This window comes from Nomascus leucogenys, chromosome 19, assembly GCF_006542625.1.
Source record: "Nomascus leucogenys isolate Asia chromosome 19, Asia_NLE_v1, whole genome shotgun sequence".
NCBI classification, from domain to species: domain Eukaryota; kingdom Metazoa; phylum Chordata; class Mammalia; order Primates; family Hylobatidae; genus Nomascus; species Nomascus leucogenys.
In genome coordinates this window covers 72,534,176-72,549,574 of record NC_044399.1, presented here as the reverse complement: position 1 = coordinate 72,549,574, position 15,399 = coordinate 72,534,176, and the positions used below count along the sequence as shown (strand labels likewise).

General features: G+C 40.1%; 1 protein-coding gene across 4 annotated transcripts in view; it reads left to right on the top strand.

Moving 5' to 3' along the window:
* Positions 1-15,399, top strand: part of RABEP1 (rabaptin, RAB GTPase binding effector protein 1) — a 116,353-nt gene that overhangs the window by 64,560 nt on the left and 36,394 nt on the right. For all 4 annotated transcript variants that reach the window (XM_030800049.1, XM_030800050.1, XM_030800048.1 and 1 more), the window contains 3 exons: positions 1,367-1,527; positions 4,216-4,335; positions 12,984-13,119. In XM_030800049.1, the coding sequence (XP_030655909.1) occupies positions 1,367-1,527; positions 4,216-4,335; positions 12,984-13,119 (417 nt within the window). The remainder of the gene's footprint in view (positions 1-1,366; positions 1,528-4,215; positions 4,336-12,983; positions 13,120-15,399) is intronic.

Below are 15,399 nucleotides of genomic sequence, written 5' to 3'. Positions count from 1 at the left end.
TTAGCTGAAAAATAGCTGCTTCTCCTTCAGTCTGCATCAGAAAAGCAAAAGTTTTCTGGAACTATGCAGCATATCCCCCACCCTCACTTTGTTGACCAAGTGTGTGGTCACTCATAACTACAAGGGAAACTGGACAATGTAGTTTTAAAATTGTACACATTGACTTCCTAAACAAAATTGGAGTCTTACTAGTAAGGAAGAAGGAGTGGAAATTAATGGGCGATCAGCAGGGTCTGTCACATAGTTTTTTTTGTTTTTTGAGATACTTAGGCTTGAGTGCAGTGGTGTGATCTCAGCTCACTGCAACCTCCGCCTCCTGGGTTCAGGCAATTTTCGTGCCTCTGCCTTCCAAGTAGCTGGGACCACAGACATGCCACATCACACCCAAATAATCTTTTCTTCTTTTCCCTTTCCCTTCCCCTTTCCTTCTCTTCTTTTTGAGACAGAGTTTTACTCTGTCGCCCAGGCTGGAGTGCAGTGGTGCGATCTCGGCTCACTACAACTTCTGCCTCCCGGGTTCGAGTGATTCTCCTGCCTCAGCCTCCCGAGTAGCGGGACTACAGGTGCCCGTCCCCATGCCCAGTTAATTTTTGTATTTTTAGTAGAGATGGGGTTTCACCTTGTTGGTCAGGCTGGTCTTGAACTCCTGACCTCAGGTGATCCACCCGTCTCGGCCTCCCAAAGTGCTGGGATTACAGGCATGACCCACCACACCCGGCGATTTTTCTATCTTTGGTAGAGATGGGGTTTTGCCATGTTGGCCAGGCTGGTCTTGAAATCCTGGCTTCAAGTGATCTGCCCGTCTGCCTCCCACAGTGCTAGGATTACAGGTGTGTGTGAGCCACTATGCCCAGCCACGTTTTAAGATTATATTAAAGAGAAAGCCATTTTTTAAAGACCTTATAGAGTTTGCGTCAACTTACAATCTTGGGTTCTAGTAAACTATTCCAGAAATATATCCCTTTTCTCACACTTTCAGGTAGTGGGATTGGGGCGACATGTTATATTTGCCTTGGGAGCCATAGTATAGTGTCTAAAAACAGATTTTGGAGTTGGCCTTAAGTTCGAATTCTAGCTTTGTTTCATTCTGGGCATGAAACATTGGCCAGACTATTTAATCTTTCCTAAGGTTTTCTCATTTGTAAGGTAATATGTGACACAGGTTTATTGTGAAGATTAGAAGTGATGATTTAAAGCCCTTATTTCTGTATATAATAACTACAACTAGTTCATTTTGTTTTTTAGTGAATTAAACATTTTCCAGAAATTAGACGTAAGCTTTTTATATAACTTTAAAAAATTTAGTGTGCCAGGTTATATTTTTTTCATAATGCTTAGATGTGAAATATGTGGTGATGTTTTGTAGAAACAGTTCGTGACTATGAGCACCAGTTCCACCTTAGGCTGGAGCAGGAGCGAACACAGTGGGCACAGTATAGAGAATCCGCAGAGAGGGAAATAGCTGATTTAAGAAGAAGGCTGTCTGAAGGTCAAGAGGAGGAAAATTTAGAAAATGAAATGAAAAAGGTATGAAGGAATGTGTTCATCTGTAGAAATATTTGAATTTAAATGCAAAGTGCTTTAATGTTGTGTAATAGAAAGTAATAGAAGTACTTTATTTCCCGTGAGAGTAATTATTTGGACAGAGACCTAAACATAGTACTAAATAACGTTATATCTATGGCTAACTCTCTCACCTTCTTCACATTTTTGATCAAATGTCACTACTTCATGGGGTTTATCCCGACCACCCGCCATTTAACATTGCAACCTGCCAACTTCCCTCTGCTGCCTGTCACTGCTCTCGTCTCCCTTATCCTTCTCTAGTTTTTCTCTTTCCATAGCACATATTTCCTTATACTACACAGAGTTCACCTATTGTGTTTATTGCTTACTGTCTTTCTTTCCTTGCTAAAATATTAGTTCTGTGAAGGCAGGAGTTTCTCTTTCTTTTTTTTTAATAGATTCGGGGGCACATGTGCTTGTTTTTTATTTGTATATCCTAAATGCCTAGCATAGTGTCTAGGAGATAGGTGCTTGAACTCCTAAATACCAGTTGCGTGGGTGGTGTTGCTTGATGATTGTGTCTAAAGCAAAGTTTTAGAATAGATGTTAGTTTTCCTTCTTTCTCGGTATCCTTTGATTTCTTTGTACCACATATTATGTACCACATATGCTTGAACATAATACCGTATAATACTTGAACATAGGGCAACTAAATGTAAAGTGAGACATTTTATCATTGAGAAAATATTAAAAGCTTTTTAGCTAGTTAAGTAAATTTTTACATTATTTTATATGCATACACATATTTAAAATCACTTTATATAAAATAATTAGTAATTGATTTTTCTTTTCAATTGAATTTATCATGCCTTTTTGGTTCCTAATTCTTAGTTCATTCTTCAAATGTATGTGTATTCATGATTTCCACAATCTTTCATTTTTTTAGAACTGTTTTTGATTATCTGAAAAATTGGGAAGATAGTACAGAGCTCCTGTATACTCCATGCCTAGTTTCTCCTGTTGTTAATGTTTTACATTAGCATGGTACATTTGTCACAGCTAATAAGCCTCTATCAATTTATTCCTATTAACTAAAGTCCATTTTTGTATTCAGATTGCATTAGTTTTTACCTAATGTCCTTTTTTTTCTGTTCTAGGATCCCATCCAGGATACCACATTGCATTTAGTCATGTCTCCTTAGGTGCCTCTTGGCTGTGACAGTTTCTCAGATTTTTCTTGTTTTTAATGACCTTTCTGTCATTTTCTAAGTGCTCTTTAAAGGTTTTGTTTATGATGACATTCAGCACTTGGAATTGTGAAGTCATATTTATATTAATAAATAACTTGATTTGTGATCAATTCTTTGCTTCCTCCCTCCTTTTTTTCCTGTTTTTTTTTCAGATGACCTTTATAAGCATCCTAAACTAGCCTTGATTGAGATATTTTAACTTATCTTTTCCAAATAGTATTTAATTCAAAATAAAAGAAATGATGGCTTTGTAAGGACCTGAAAACAAAGTGAATCTGAACCCCTGTTTTTTGAGGGATATGTTATTTGGGGAAAATCCCCCTCATGTTTGGGCATTTATGATATTTTTTCCCTATCGTGCACAACTTAGGATAAGTTTGCACTAATTTAAATTCAGCGAATTAGGTTTTCAGTTTCTCTACAAGGAAAAAAGCCAACTTTTTGAGCCTGCCTTTGTTTCTCTGCCTGTAAGTGTATGTGTATATAAAAAATGAAAATTCATTTTCTCACCAGTTTACTGGTTTATGTAAGTTGGTTCCTTTTAATCCATGTTTTTGAGAATGGACTTGGGAAAACAATGATAGTTTTAAGGGGTCATTCTTTGGGTTTGTTTCATTTAGATGGTAAAAGTAAAATAGTATTTAAAGTACTCTGTTTAATTGGATGGAAGCCTTTTTATAGCAACATAATTTTCTAACATTTTAGAAAACACGTTATTCTATTTTGGGTGTTTAAAATATAATCAGCCCTTTCATTATTCATAAGAAATTATTGTCTCATGAACTTAGTAACCCAGGAATTTTAAAAATTATTTATTATGGGCTGGGCGTGGTGGCTCACACCTGTAATCCCAGCACTTTGGGAGGCCGAGGCGGGCGGATCATGACTTCAGGAGATTGAGACTGTCCTGGCTAACACGGTGAAACCCCGTCTCTACTAAAAAAAAAAAAAAAAAAAAAAAAAGAAAAAAAAAATTAGCCGGGTGTGGTGGTGAGCACCTATAGTCCCAGCTACTTGGGACGCTGAGGCAGGAGAATGACGTGAACCTGGGAGGTGGAGCTTGCAGTGAGCGGAGATCGTGGCACTGCACTCCAGCCTGGGTGACAGAGTGAGACTGTCTCAAAAAAAAAAAAAAAAAAAAAATTATTTATTATGTGTATTTCCTTTTATATATGGGATATTTTCTTAATTGATTAAGAAGTCAAATTTATTTTAGTGAATCAATTTTCCCATTTATTCCCAAATTCTAAATGGAATATTTGGGAAAACTTCAGTTATACCTTGACATTCAAAGTAATGCACCATTTGAAAGTTAGACATTAGTTCAGTTTTGTGAATATTAATATAGTGCCTGGTCAAGTTACTTGTTATTACTAATTTTTAGCAAATGGAAGGGTTAGAGTTTCTTAGAAAAGCAGTAAATGAATAAGTCGTAGCATTTAATTCTTTTTAACCATAGGCCCAAGAGGATGCTGAGAAACTTCGGTCCGTTGTGATGCCAATGGAAAAGGAAATTGCAGCTTTGAAGGATAAACTGACAGAGGCTGAAGACAAAATTAAAGAGCTGGAGGCCTCAAAGGTTATGAAACATTGTAATCCATTTGTTGAAACCCAAGATTCTGCCCCAATGCCATGAACAAAATTAGAATCAGTAATAGGGAAAAAAAAACCCTGTAATTTAGACTATGCATCTTAAGAATCTTTCTTTAAAATGCAAAAAACTGCCAGGTGCAGTGGCTCACGCCTGTAATCCCAGCACTTTGGGAGGCTGAGGTGGGCAGATCACCTGAGGTTGGGAGTTGGAGACCAGTCTGACCAACATGGAGAAACCCCATCTCTACTAAAAATACAAATTAGCCAGGCATGGTGGCGCATGCCTGTAATCCTGGCTGCTCCCAGCCTCAGGAGGCTGAGGCAGGAGAATCGCTTGAAGCCCAGTGGTGGAGGTTGCAGTGAGCCGAGATTGCGCCATTGCACCCTGGCCTGGGCAACAGGAGCGAAATTCTGTCAAAAATAATAATAAAAAATAAATTGAAATGCAAAAAGCTGCTTTGAAATGGTTTTGCTCTTATGAACATTTAAAATAATCACAATAATGGTGTTCTATTACAAATGGCTGCTTTGTGACAAAGTTAGTGTTCATTTTCTTAAGAAAATGAGACCCCGTCTCATTCATTTTCCTATTAAGGAAAATAAACCGTTCAAAGTTAACCTTGTTTTCTGATGCCAGCTCCAGCATTGAGCTTTTAGAGATAATGTGGCTATAGTATTGCTGAATTTATTGGCCATAAAGACACAGCACAAGAATTAAAATAGGAACAGGCCAGGTGTTGTGGCTCACACCTGTAATCCCAATACTTCAGGAAGCCGAGGCAGGAGAATTGCTTGCGCCCAGGAATTTAAGACCAGCCTGGGCAACATAGTGAGACCCTCGTCTCTACAAAAAATGTTTAAAAAAGCCAGACGTGGTGGTGCATGCCTATTGTCCCACCTACTTGGGAGACTGAGATGGGAGGATTACTTGAGCCCAGGAGTTTGAGACTACAGTGAACTGGCACTCCAGACTGGGTGACAGAGTGGGACCCTGTCCCCCACAACCAAAGAAAAAAGGAAGAAAGTAGGAACAAAAGAAGCATGAGAAAATAAACAAAAACAATATTAAAATAAATGGGAATTTATCAATAGTCTTGGTAAATGTAAACTGATACCTATGTTTAAAAGATTATCACATTGGATTGTAAAAATCTAACTTTATATTACTTGTAAGAGCTATGCCTAAAATCAAACCACAAGGTAAGACTGAAAATATTAGCCAGTTATAGTGGTGTGTGCCTGTGGTCCCAGCTACTTGAGAGGCTGAGATGGGAGAATTACTTCAAAAGGTTGAGGTTACAGTGAGCCATGATCATGCCGCTGCAGTCCAGTCTAGGTGATAGAGTGAGACTCTGTCTTAAAAGAAGGCCGGGCATGGTGGCTCATGCCCGTAATCCCAGCACTTTGGGAGGCCGAGGTGGGTGGATCACCTGAGGTCAGGAGTTCGAGACCAGTCTGGCCAACATGGCGAAACCCCGTCTCTACTAAAAATACAAAAATTAGCCAGGCGTGGTGGCCACGCCCTTGTAGTCCCTTCTACTTGGGAGGCTGAGGCAGAAGAATTGCTTGAACCCGGGAGGTGGAGATTGTTGCAGTTACCTGAGACCGCACCACTGCACTCCTGCCTGGGTGACAGAGTGAGACTGCATCTCAAAAAAAGAAAGAAAAAAATATTGAAAATAAAGGGATAAAAATATACCATGTAAATTTGAACCAAAAGAAAGCTGATATACCAAGTGTAGTATCACAAAGCTAGGATAAGGGGGAAAAACCACTAATAGAGATAAAGAGGGATCCTATCTAATAAACAGTTCATCAATAAGATATAATAGTCATGAACTTGAATGCACCTTACATAGTCATGAAATGCATGAACTAATAATGACAATTACAAGGAGAAACTGACTTTCACAAATATAGTAGCAGATTAAAATTGACCTTTAGAGAATACAATCAGAAAAAATTATTAGTAGAGCTATAGACATTTTGAACTATCAGGTTAGTAATTTAGTTGACACACAGAACTCGGTATTCAAGAACGAGATGGTATCGCATACAGTACTAGAACATAATAGTTAAGAGCTCAGCATTTAGTAGCCTGGGTTACTGTGGGCAAATTACTTAATCATACTGTGCTTTGATTTTCTCAACTGTGAAATGGGGATAATAAGCCCACCTTAATAGTCACCATATGGCTATCATGAGGAACATATAAATTAATCCCTATAATAGCCACCATATGGCTATTATGAGGAACATATAAATTAATACCTATAAACATTTAGGATAGTACCTGGGACAAGGTATAGTTATTTTTAGATACATTATCTTAGAATTGAGGTTACACAGACCCAATTCTGTAACTATGGATTATTCAGTTATTTACATTAAAATGATAGTTAAAATGCCTGGACATGAAAAAAATACTCATGGAAAAAGTAATTACAAAATATTTAGAATGATGTGAATAATGCCAGGTCTTAAAAAAAAAAAAAAAAGTACAAACTGAGCCCAGCACAGTGGCTCACGCCTGTAATCCCAGCACTTTGGGAGGCTGAGGTGGGTGGATCGCCTGAGGTCAGGAGTTCGAGACCAGCCTGGCCAATGTAGTGAAACCCCATTTCTACTAAAAATGCAAAAAATTAGCTGGGCGTGGTGGCTGGTGCCTATAATCCCAGCTACTGGGGAGGCTGAGGCAGGAGAATTGCTTGAACCCAGGAGGCGGAGGTTGCAGTGAGCTGAGATCTTGCCATTGCACTCCAGCCTGGGCAACAAGAGCAAAACCCCGTCTCAAAAAAAAAAAAGTACAAACTGAAAATAAATGGAAATGAATAATATAAACAATAGGAATTTGTGAAATAGAAAAGCAAAAGAGCAATAGAGACCATCAATATAATGAAAAAATGGAAAAACTATAGACAAATCTCTAGTAAGACTGACCGGGAAAAATGAAAACAAAAAAAGAGAAATCAGAAGTGAGGCCAAGTGTGGAGGCTCATGCCTGTAATCCTAGCACTTTGTGAGGCTGAGGCAGAAGGATCACTTGAGCCCAAGGGGTTGAGGCTGTGGTGAGCCATGATGGCACCACTGCATGCCATCCTGGGCAAGGGAGCCTGTCTTAAAAAAAAAAAAAAAGGACATAACTACAAATCAGTAGAAATTTAAAAATAACAAATACTATAAACTGTCACACAAATAAATCTGAAAACAGATGAAATGAAAAAAAATTTCTAATAAAAGATAATTAGCCAAAATTGTTCCAAAACAGGAAAGCTAAGGTAGTCAATAATTATTAAAGAAAGTGGATCTAGAGTAAAAAATCTTACTGACTCTTGCCTCCTCTCACCAAAAGACATTAAACTGTTGATTTTACAGATAAATTTTTCCAGACTTCCTGGAAAGAGCAAATTCTTATATTTTACAAACTCTCAGGGAATACAAAAAGAGAGAAAGCTCTCCAACTCTTTATGAGACTAGTAGATCTTCACTACAAGTGAACAAACACATGGAAAGGTAGTATGAGAAGAAATTATAGATCTGTCTCAGGAATACAGAAGCTAAAATTTTCAACATTGTAGCTAAAATAAAGGGGGAGAAATACCTCATGACCAAATAGGGTGTATTCCCAGAAATTTATCAGAAAATCTACCATTGCAATGTACACGTAAAATGATTGTAGAAGAACAGCATTATATTCATCTTGGATTCAGAAAGGTAATTTGAGAAATTTGACCACTCAGTAACTTAGTAAAGGGCTATTTATCAAACCTTTGGCAAACATAGTTAAAGGATGAATGTTTAGCAGCCTTACCATTAATGATGGGAACATTCTGGGGCAGACCCATGCTCAGTAATTCAGAAATGAGGCATAAGAACTGGAAAGAAAGCAACGAGACTGATCCAATTGTCTGTATAAAGAAACCAGAGAATGTACAACAGATTGTTAGACTTAATAAGAGTTCAACAATTTGAAAGTTGTTCCAACAAAATCAACATACAAAGATAATTGTTTTTCTTTGCCCCAGTGATATCCAGTTGAAGAATGCAGTGGTGGAAAAAATATTGATCCTATTCACAAGAGTAAAAAATAGCAAAAAAAAAAAAAAAAAAAGCAAAACTAGTTACCTACTGATATAGCTAAACAAAGATGGGCAGGGTCCTTATAGACTACATAATAAATGAGGACCTGAATCTGTATTTTCCTGAGTGGAAGAGCATTGGGCCAGGTGCGGTGGCTCGTGGCTGTAATCCCAGCACTTTGGGAGGCCAAGGTAGGGGGATCACCTGAGGTTAGGAGTTCGAGACCAGCTGGCCAACAGGGTGAAACCCAGTCTCTACTAAAAGTACAAAAATTAGTCGAGCATGGTTGTGGAAGCCTGTAATCCCAATCTCTCAGGAGGCAGAGGTTGCAGTGAGCTGAGGTTGTGCCACTGCACTCCAGCCTGGGCGATAGAGCGAGACTGTCACACACACACACACACACACACACACCATTATAAAGTAGACATTGTATCCCCAGATTTTTAAATTTTACTTGAAATTCAATAGGGTTTAATTAGGAACTTGATAATTCAGTTCTAGAAGTAGACTTCATATAGAGAAGTGAAGGAACAGAAACATACTTAGCAAAATTTTGAAGACAAGGTGAGACTTGGCCTACCTATCAGAAAGCAGGACTGCAGTAAAGCTACTATAATTAAGATAGTTTGTTACTGGTTTAGGGATAAACAAATGGATCAATAAAACAAAGCCCAGAAACAGACCTATATATGTGTGTAAATTTGATATATGACAGGTGGCATTACAAATCAGCGGGGGAAGAATGGATTGTTAAAAAATACCCTTTTTGGCTGGGCGTGGCGGCTCATGCCTGCCATCTCAGCACTTTGGGAGGCCAAGGCAGGTGGATCACCTGAGGTCAGGAGTTCGAGACCAGCCTGACCAACATGGTGAAACTCTGCCTTTACTAGAAATACAAAAATTAGCTGGGCATCTGCCTGTAATCCCAGCTACTTGGGAGGCTGAGTCAGAAGAATCGCTTGAACCTGGGAGGTGGAGGTTCCAGGGAGCCAAGCTCGCACCGTTGCACTCCAGCCTGGGCGACGAGTGAAACTCCGTCTCAAAATAAATTATTATCTGGCCACGTGCGGTGGCTCATGCCTGTAATTCCAGCACTTTGGGAGGCTGAGGTGGGCGGATTGCTTGAGCTTAGGAGTTCAAGACCAGCCAGCACAAGATAGTGAAACTCTTTCTTTATAAAAAATACAAAAATTAGCCAGATGTGGTGGTGCATACCTGTAGTCCCAGCTACTTGGGACTGAGGCACGAGAATCACTGAGAATCACTTGAACCAGGAGGTGGAAGTTGCAGTGAGCCGAGATTGGGCCACTGCACTCCAGCCTGGGAGACAGGTTTATTCCTAAACCAATGACAAACTATCTTAATTATAGTAGCTGTACTTCAAGTCGTACTATCTGATAACGTAGGCCCACTCTCTCCACCTTGTTGTCTTCAAAAAGATTTCTTTTTTTTTTTGAGTCAGGGTCTTGCTGTGTTGCCTAGGCTAGAGTGTAGTGGCGTGATGTTGGCTCACTGCAACCTCCACCTCCCAGGTTCAAGTGATTATCCTGCCCCAGCCTCTCCGGTAGCTGGGATTACAGGTGTGTGCCACCTGGCTAATTTTTGTATTTTTAGTAGAGATGGGGTTTTGTCATGTTGGCCAGGCTGGTCTTGAACCCCTGATCCCATGTGATCCACTCACCTGGGCCTCCCAAATTGCTGGGATTACAGGCATGAGCCACTGTGCCTGGCCCAAGGTTTCTTAAGTAAGACAAAAATATTGACTGTGAAAGGAAAACTGGCAAGTTTAGCTACATTATAATATAAAGTTCTTTGTTAAAAGATACTATTAACACAAAAAATTGAAAAGAGAAGCTACAGACTATAAGATATCAATACCTCATAACTGACAAAATATTAATATCCAAAATAATAAAAAAATTGCTAAGTTGGCTGGATGCGGTGGCTCACACCTGTAATCCCAGTACTTAGATTGCTTGAGACCAGGAGTTTGAGACCAGGCTGGGCAACATGGAGAAACCCTGTCTCTACTAAAAATACAAAAATTAGCCGGGCATGGTGGTGCACGCCTATAATCCCAGCTACTTGGGAGGCTGAGGCACAAGAATTGCTTGAACTGGGGGGATGGAGGCTGGCTGCAGTGAGCCTAGGTTGTGCCCCTGCACTCCAGCCAGAGCAACAGAGCGAGACTGTCTCTCAAAATTGCCAAGTCCACAAGTGACAAATAATTCTGAAGAAAACAGGTAAAGTGGCTGAGCGCGGTGGCTCATGCCTGTAATCCCAGCACTTTGGGAGGCCGAGGTGGGCGGATCACGAGGTCCGGGGATGGAGACCATCCTGGCTAACACAGTGAAACCTAGTCTCTACTAAAAATACAAAAAATTAGCTGGGCGTGGTGGCGGGCGCCTGTAGTCCCAGCTACTCCGGAGGCTGAGTCAGGAGAACGGCGTGAACCCGGGAGGCGGAGCTTGCAGTGTGCCGAGATCTTTGCACTCCAGCCTGGGCGACAGAGCCAGACTCCGTCTCAAAAAAAAAAAAAAAAAAAAAAAGCAGGTAAAGTATAGCTAGGTGATGCACGCCTATAATCCCAGCTACTTGGGAGGCTGAGGCATGAGAATTGCTTGAATACAGGAACCAGAGGTTGAGGTTGCAGTAAGCTGAGATCGCGGCACCACCCTCCAGCCTGGGCGACAGATGGAGACTCCGTCTCCGGAAAAAAAAGAAAAAAAAAAACAACAGGTAAAGTGTATGCGCAGTCAGTTAACAAAAGAGGAAACCAGAATAGTCAAGGAATGTGAAAAGATATTCAACATTCAACCACACTAGAAACTGGGGAAATGTAAATCAAAGTGGGACGACATTTTACCCTAACCAGGTTGTAAATGTTACAGAGAAATTGGTCGCATTCACCGACTACTGGTGTATGTGAAACTCTTCCATTTAAGCCACTGTTGTCAAATTGTCCTCCCAGTTGACTGTTTTTGGTTTCTCATGACCCTCATTGCTTCTCTGTACTTTCTCCTGCATTGATCCTGATACCACGTACATTTTTCTGAATAGGTAGCTTTCAGTGGTTTGTTTGCACCCTCTCCTTGTCACCTGGCTTTTTGTAGATGTCCATTTGTTGTTGTTGGTTTTGGTCATTACAGGGTATGGAACTCAAAGTAATTCAAGTACTATGTCACTACTGCCATCATCTTCCCAGGGTCCTGCTCAGTAGTTTTCAAATATTAGAAATTCATTATTAATTAAACCAAATGTTTATTCCAAAAAGTGATAACTGGTAGAATTAGTGGGTTATATACCACCATTTTAAATCTGCCATATGGACTCTTTTACCATCAGCTGAATTACCACCGTCTTCAGGTGTTAGAGAAAGTATTTCACGATAGTTGCGACTTTACCATTCTTTGTTCATATCATGTGCTGGACTGTAAACCTTCAGTGAAGCATCAAATGATTACTTAAATGGTCATTTAAATCTTTTGACTATTATTGCATGATGGCCTAGGAGTAAAGATAACTGAAAACAGATAAGCCACTTTAAGTTTGAAGAAATAGGAAGATAAAAGGCATGAAAAGGACCTTGAATGTGATATGAGATATAATCATGTGAAAAAGCTGAAAGTTAACTAAAGGGTTAGAATTTAGAACGGACAATTTATGTGACAGTTTAAAGTGACATAATCTTGGATTTTCTGGGGAAGAATTGCATTTTTTTTTTTTGGTTATAACTTCCCTATATTAGACTATATTGTTGCTATTTTGAGTATTACACTTAATTGATCAACAGAAAAAAAGCATTTTTTTTTAAAGATGTGGTTTTATTTTATTGTTATTTTTTGGAAGCAGGGTTTCTCCATGTTTCCCAGGCTGGTCTCAAACTCCTGAGTTCAAGCATTCTGCCCACCTTTGCCTCCTAAAGTGCTAGGATTACAGGCGTGAGCCACCATGCCTGGGCAAGATGTGATTTTAAAAAGTATTCTGCATTTGCCTTTAAGTCATTACAGTGTGAGCCTACTTATTTGTTCCATCATAATTTCCTCTTTTTTACTTCCATGAGTATATGTATCTGTGAAAATGCCTTCTTTTTATACATTTAAAGCATTTGGAATTCCCTCACCAGAAATGAAAGGAAAGCAAACTTAAAAGTGTATGGTATCATTTTTGTCCTTAGAAATTACGGATTTAAAAAAGCAAAACATACCTGGTGTTACTGTTATGGCTGAAACAGACACATGCATATGTTGATGTGGGAATACAAATTGGAACTACCTTTTTGAAAAGCAAGGGACAAAACAGTAATGTGAAATCTCAATTGTATATTTTATTCTGGTGGTATGATTATGGATAACATCTATTATGTTATTTTCCCACTTTTCTATAATATATATTCTATAATTAAAAATTATAAATGTTAATTTATGTAGATGTAAAATGTAGATTTAAAAGTAAGTTTAAATTTTTTTAAGGCATAGCCAGAACTTACCATCATTTTGTATCTAAGATAGAAACTTGTAAATTTCAGTTGAATGGAATTGCATCTTCTTTCAGGTTAAAGAACTGAATCATTATCTGGAAGCTGAGAAATCTTGTAGGACTGATCTAGAGATGTATGTAGCTGTTCTGAATACTCAGAAATCTGTTCTACAGGAAGATGCTGAGAAACTGCGGAAAGAATTGCATGAAGGTAAATATATATTCTGTATATTTTTATCTTTGTCCCTAAGAACGATGTAAGTTAAATTGATGTTGACTAATAATAATGACAAATCTTAAGATAACAATGCAACATGCTAGTGATTCAATTTAAGCCTTGTAGTTGGTTTCAATGTACTCATGCAAAGCTGAAATTATGGTTTTTCCTTCATGAGCTCAGTAATAACTTCACGAGGCGGCCGGGTGCAGTGGCTCACTCCTATAATCCCAGCACTTTGGGAGGCCAAGACGGGCAGATCACCTGAGGTCAGGAGTTTGAGACCAGCCTGGCCAACATGGCGAAAACCCGTCTCTGCTGAAAAAACCAAAAATTATCCAGGTGTGGTGATGCACACCTGTTATCCCAGCTACTCAGGAGGTTGAGGCACGAGAATTACTTGAACCCAGGAGGCAGAGGTTGTGGTGAGCCGAGCTCACACCACTGCACTCTGGCCTGGGTGACAGAGCAAGACTTCATCTCAAAAAAACAAAAAAAAAAAGTCACCAGGCATGAGCTCTGGGCAGAAAGATAATAAAGCTGGGAATTTCTGCTTCAACTACTTTTCCCCCCACACTCATTTTGATGGAGGTGTATTAGCAAAAGTGAAAATGGAAGAGGGCAGAGAGTGTACTCTGGAGGCCCTAAGTAACACCCTGTTTTCAAGGGGCAATTTTGATTTCACTAGTCTGGTAGCACAGTGATACAGAAATTGACTCTATTTTCCAGGGGCACATTCTTTCCCCACTAAAATATTATGAAAATAACCCAAACTTTGAGTGACGTTTTGGCCTTCAGGAAACAGTTTCCAAGTGTGCTACTGCAATAAAAAGACACTCATATTCTTACAGGTGTCCAAAAGAACTAGTTCAGTTTAAACTATGTCCCTCTAACACTTCCAGAACTAATGTAAATTATTGAGACTACCAAACCTTACTAATAAACCTTGAAAAGTATCTGAGAAGGTTAATTAAAATGAGGAAGGACATGGAGTAATTTCCATACTGAAACACTCACAATAAAAAATAGAGTCTTGGCCGGGCGCGGTGGCTCACGCTTGTAATCCCAGCACTTTGGGAGGCCGAGGCGGGCAGATCACGAGGTCAGGAGATCGAGACCACGGTGAAACCTCGTCTCTACTAAAAAATACAAAAAAAATTAGCCGGGCCTGGTGGCGGGCGCCTGTAGTCCCAGCTACTCGGAGAGGCTGAGGCAGGAGAATGGCGTGAACCCGGGAGGCAGAGCTTGCAGTGAGCCGAGATTGCGCCACTGCACTCCAGCCTGGGCGACAGAGCGAGACTCCATCTCAAAAAAAAAAAAAAAAAAAAAAATAGAGTCTTTTTTTTGAGACAGAGGTTCGTTCTTGTTGCCCAGGCTGGAGTGCAATGGTGTGATCTCGGCTCACCGCAACCTCCACTTCCTGGGTTCAAGTGATTCTCCTGCTTCAGCCTCCCAAGTAGCTGCGATTACAGGCATGTGCCACCATGCCTAGCTAATTTTGTATTTTTAGTAGAGATGGGGTGTCTCTCCATGTTGTCAGGCTGGTCTTGAACTCCTGACCTCAGGTGATCCATCCGCCTCGGCCTCCCAGAGTGCTGGGATTACAGGCATGAGCCACCACGCCCAGCCCAGATAGGCTTCTTAAAAGAAGTTATTCTTAAGTGGAGTTTTGGAAGGTGGGTAGGGGCTTGTCAGGTAGTCAGAGAGAAGCATGGCATTCAAGGCCATTTGCATGTGATGCAGCTAGGTAAGGAAGTCTAAGAAAAGCAGTTCAGCACAATTAGAATACAAGAGGCAATGGGCAAAATGTGAGGTTGGAGCAGTAGAAACAGGCCAGGACATAGAGGTCTTATGCTGAGAATATTGGACATGATCATCTGGGCAGTTCGGATCCTCTGAAGGTTTTTTATTTTCTCTTTTTTTTTGTTTTGAGATAGAGTCTTGCCCTTGTCGCCCAGGCTGGAGTGCAGTGGCGCGATCTCGGCTCACTGCAAGCTCTGCCTCCTAGGTTCACGCCATTCTCCTGCCTCAGCCTCCCAAGTAGCTGGGACTACAGGTGCCCACCACCATGCCTGACTAATTTTTTTGTATTTTGATTAGAGACAGGGTTTCACTGTGTTAGCGAGGATGGTCTCGATCCCCTGACCTCGTGATCCACCCACCTCGGCCTCCCAGAGTGGTGGGATTACAGGCATGAGCCACTGCGCCTGGCCTATTTTCTGTTAAATAATAGTTTTATCAAGATAAAATTTGCATGCCATAAAGTTCACTCGT